The sequence below is a fragment of the Cariama cristata genome, unplaced genomic scaffold (genome assembly GCF_000690535.1).
Source record: "Cariama cristata isolate BGI_N322 unplaced genomic scaffold, ASM69053v1 scaffold10215, whole genome shotgun sequence".
Taxonomy (NCBI): Eukaryota; Metazoa; Chordata; class Aves; order Cariamiformes; family Cariamidae; genus Cariama; species Cariama cristata.
Window position 1 is genome coordinate 31,967 of NW_009619270.1, and position 4,730 is coordinate 36,696.

At 44.3% G+C, this 4,730-nt stretch overlaps 1 protein-coding gene across 1 annotated transcript in view; it reads left to right on the top strand.

Annotated features, from left to right (window-relative positions):
• The window catches only part of ITPKA (inositol-trisphosphate 3-kinase A), a 22,230-nt gene extending 17,713 nt beyond the window's left edge, over positions 1-4,517 (top strand). The window contains exons 6-8 of the mRNA XM_009701185.1: positions 1,324-1,425; positions 2,500-2,571; positions 3,403-4,517. Of these exons, the coding sequence (XP_009699487.1) occupies positions 1,324-1,425; positions 2,500-2,571; positions 3,403-3,606 (378 nt within the window). The 3' untranslated portion in view covers positions 3,607-4,517. The remainder of the gene's footprint in view (positions 1-1,323; positions 1,426-2,499; positions 2,572-3,402) is intronic.
• The last annotated feature ends 213 nt before the right edge of the window (positions 4,518-4,730 follow it).

A 4,730-nucleotide genomic window follows, 5' to 3' on the forward strand; every position in this document is an offset into this window, starting at 1 on the left:
CTTGCATAACTTACACATCTCGTCAGGCTGACATGTCACACTTGGATCTGGCCCACAGCCTTGGAATAAAATTCTGTTTATTCTGCTGCTAGAAAGTCTGGTAGGTGGGAGGCTGTTCTGCATGGCTTTGCCATTCAGTCAGTTCATTCTCTTGCATGATAAATCTGGAAATTTAGCATTATCAGATTTTTTTTCATGTATATACTAGGAGCCAAGTTCTGCTGTGGAGTAAATAGTGTTTCACCTGCTGAGACTGGAGCTGAATTTACCCAGTTTTGGTGCGGTGACTTTTAACATGTAGGGGGGGAACACATTTTGATGACCTGTTGATTTACTCTTATAATGGAAATGTGGGATTTCATTGGACTGATACAATGGAGAGGAATACAGTTTGGTAATCCTGCAGGGTTTTAGTGGATACAGGCTACCAACTGCAATAATTTACATGCATGTCATAAAAGCTCATATTTGTGTCTCTTGAAGCAACAGGGATGTTCATGGAGAAATGCATATTCATGTAGTCTGTGCTGACAGATATCTCCGATTCATGCACTGCTCTTATTTACTGGTAGCCCCACAAGCACAAACTGGTCGCTACCAACACATAAAAAGACTAGTTTTTTTTCAGTAGCAGGATGCTTCACTGCTAGCACAAAAAGACTGAATTTCTCTGGGACCCAGTTGGATACAAGCATGCCTACGCTGTCCTTTGCCAAAATTCACACACCTGCTTTGTCACTGGTAGTGTTTGTGTCACTGCTAGCACTGCAGATCCTGAGTTGTTCTTGTCTGCAGCTGGCTTTCCGTTCTGTGACTTCTGGGTCACGTTCATGTGCAAAGGTATATTGAGAACTGAGTCTTAACCACAATTCTTTGATTTCCCCATTGAAAAACAACAAAACCCCAAAGACGACTAGTAAAATCGGGTTTGAAAATGTGCCCTTATACCCCCAGCCAGGGTTTGACTACACCAAGCTAGATGAGAGGACAACCAAAGAGGTCACTGAGGTTTGCCCCATTGAACTTTGCACTGGTAGTACTGACATGTGAGAAAACCCTCCTGCAAGCTGGTACTATCATGAGTTGTTTTTTTTTTTTTTAAACTGCACTCAACAGGAAATGAAGTGCCATTTAAAGTTATCCAATCAACTTTTGCGTCTTTTCTCCTCCACTTCTTGCTTGGTTTATCTGCTGTCTTCCTGTTCAACTACTTGCTTTCATCTGGTTAGCAAGAGCTGAGCTGTTGATGGTTCGAGAGGATTGACTGATGAGGGAAATGGTATCTGTGTAGTATAAATCGTCTCTGTGTGTGTTTCTGTGCAGAAGGCGGATGGATCATGTAACACAAACTTCAAAACTACAAAGACACAGGAGCAAGTTCTACAGGTTTTTGTGGAATTCATTGAGGGCAACACAACTATTCTGGTGAGTCTGAACTCTTCAGGTTCACTGATCTTTGACCCAGTGAACTTGCTTCAGGGCCATGCTTCCTCTGGTACAAGAGAAATTAATTAAACTGCTAAGGAAGAAGAGGATTTCAACTTCCAGTCCCTCTCAGCAGATGGAGTGGACTTGGGGACTTGGTGGGCTGTAAGAAGCAGCTGGCTGAGACCAGTTCTGTAAGCTCTTGCTATGAGTTCACCCCAGGTTCCTCATGCTAGCAAAATGTCAGTCAAGCAAACTTATGGCTTGCCATCAGCTTCGACTAGGGGTGTTGGATGCATCTGAGGGATGATGATGTGTAAGCGAGGATTGCGTTGGCGGGAAAACTGGTGATTTGGGAATTCAGTCTGGAGAGGACAAAACCAGAGCATGGGGGCAGGAAGTGAGATTGGTGGCCGGTTGTGCTCCTGTCTGTGAGACTCACCTCAAAGAGCAATTCCTGTGCGCTACTTCACGGGCAGCACAGTGGGCATGCAGTAGATGGCATAACGTGTCTCGCCTCTTTGGAACTTCAAAGGACGCCACAGTGTTTTGCTGCAGTGTAGAAGCCATTATGAAGGCAGATTAGCCCTCCAGGAGGAGCATGCTTGGTAACACGAGGCCGCGTTAGAAATGTATGCTAGAAGTGTATGCATTAGGCCTTCATTTTTTTTTATCGCCCCGCCCCCCCATGGTTGGAGCTCCTTGTCTCTCTTGCACAATTTCATTATCTTTTCACTGTGGAGAACTGAAAGACTTTTAATTGCCTGAAACTTTTTTCTCTTTGCTAAAAAGGAAAAAAAAAAAAAAGACACAGATAGTCTGACTGCATCCAAAACAAGACAGATAAGTACGCTTGGTGTTACACGTGCAGCAGAGGAACTCCAGTCTGTTCACTCACTATGAAAGCCTGTGGAAGTGTATTTTCAGATTGACTTTGAAGTGATGAACCTGTTTTGAAGGATCTCTAGCCTAAAATTAACATGATCTCTTTGTTATATTGACTCTTGTAAACAGAGTATCTTCATTCATTCTTTACTTAAATGTTTATTGGTTGGGTTTTTTCTCTTCCTCCAGAAAAAATACCTCAAGCGTCTGCAGGAAATTCATATCATTCTTGAATCCTCAGACTTCTTCAAACGACATGAGGTGAGCAGGGAGCATAAAGCTGTGGAGGTGCATTGCTGCTTTGTTTGGTCATTCGGATGTACTTCAGAATAGCCTGCTGTATTAGTAGAAAGGAGTTTGTTAACAACACAGATACCACAAAGCCTCCATCACAACAATACAGAAGATGAAACCAGTTGAGGAATAATAAATCCTCCCATCTTTATGACATCCCAGCACTTACAGCTCTGGGCCACTACGGGGAATAGCTTATTTGTTTCAGTTTCCTGTGGTTTCTCTAATCTTGGTGTGTTCCAGTGGGAATCTTTATGGGGGAATAGTAGTGTGGAAGCTTGCGTTTGGTACAGTAGCATTCAGCTAGAGTTGACAGTGGAGGCTTTATTAAGTTATACTGGATTTACCTTGAAACACTGTATAATTCTGCTCTATATGTTCTCGTTGTATGCTTTGCTGTGGAGAAGGCGTCATTAGCATTGTAAGTTCTGCTTGTTACAGCTCAAGATTCTGAGATCAGGCATTTTATTTTACCTTGTTGATTTACTCTTGGCACTAGAGGCATTTTTGTTAATGAGTTATGGTCTGTCTTTGAAAGTAGTCGCTGGCTTTTGCTGAATTGCTCAGATTAAGAACTTCTGCCAAGTGACGTGGAGAATTGCTTTTCTTCCCGTTGTTTACTGGATTCCTTTTCCCATCCACATGCCCAATGGGGCATGTAAATTGTCAATGTATAAGTGCAGCCCAAAAGTCTGTTCGGTCACGGGTGAGGAGGTCATCGTCTTAGTGGGAAGTGCAAAGTGATGGGGCAGAGCTAGAGATGTACTTTCAACCACACCATCTCAACCTGTCTTCCAGGTCGTCGGAAGTTCACTACTTTTTGTGCATGATGGCAGTGGGAATGCCAATGTGTGGCTGATCGACTTTGGAAAGACCACCCTTCTCCCTGATGGGCAGACACTGGATCACAGGATCCCCTGGCAAGAAGGCAACAGGGAGGATGGGTACTTGTTGGGGTTGGACAACTTGATTGGCATCTTGGAAAGCATCACTGAAAGATGAGTTGAGAATGGCACAAAACTTGCAGGGCTTCTCTGTAACTTTCTGCTCTACTGGGATCACTGAGTTAGAAGGAAACCTTTAACTCCCTCCAACCTCCTGCAGTCATCCGTGCAGAGGGAGCTGCATCCGGAACCCAGCAGTTAGTGAACAAAACGACTTTGCGTCGCCCCTCTGTGAACCTAAATAACTCCAGATTGGTCTGTATTGCACCAGCCTAACTTCAGACTGGTCCTCAAGAGAATGAAGACCTCCTTACTCAGGAATCACACCAGCACGAGTCAAGAGGTCTGTGTGGTAACCTAGAACAATTCTGATTTGTGGCAAACAGATGGGACTCCAGATTACCTCTTGGTCGACCAGAGCAAGTGCTTGGGGATTCGGGGTAGGAATAACAGTTTTTCAGGGAAGTGTGTAGTTTTGAAACCAGCAAGAGTGGGTTTCCCTCCCCCCCCAAGTCTCCTTGCTCCTGTGTACACTATAGGTTGGACCAACAGCTTCCGCTACACACCGTGTTACAGTGCACACAAGGTGGAAATGGGTGATAATCACAAGAAACCTGGAGCAAAGGGAGACAGCAGTTTGTAGTGGCTGGGTGTGGTAACTGCTGTTGACCATTCCTCCTCTTCCCTACCCTAGCCTTGATTCACTTCTATCCAAGAACAGCCTTTGCTTTTCACGTAGCCTCTCAGGAGATTAGAAATACTCTAGGAGGAGAATAGCAGCCTATTGTCTCCAAAAACATTGGACTTTCAGACTGGGTGGGCTGTTGGAAAAGTGCCTAGCTTTGGCAAGTTTGGCCTCTTGCAGCTGAACTGCAGTTCTGAAAATCAGTAATGACTCTTTTGCAGACAGACTAAGGAACTAAGGGGTTGTTTTTTTTCCAAGGCTTGTTTATTTTTAAATATAAAGCCTCTATACACGTGCACACACGCACGCACTAGTAGCCGGCAACCAATGTGATCTCTTAAGGTCATGGTTTGACTGTCTCCTAATGCACGTGACTTCTTGGCCATGTTCCTGTTCCCAAATACGATGCTGTCACTTAAGCGTATAGACTGGCGCAGCGATCAGGAAGGTAATGTTTCTGCATTCACAGCGTTACACTAATGATGAGAGAATTCCCA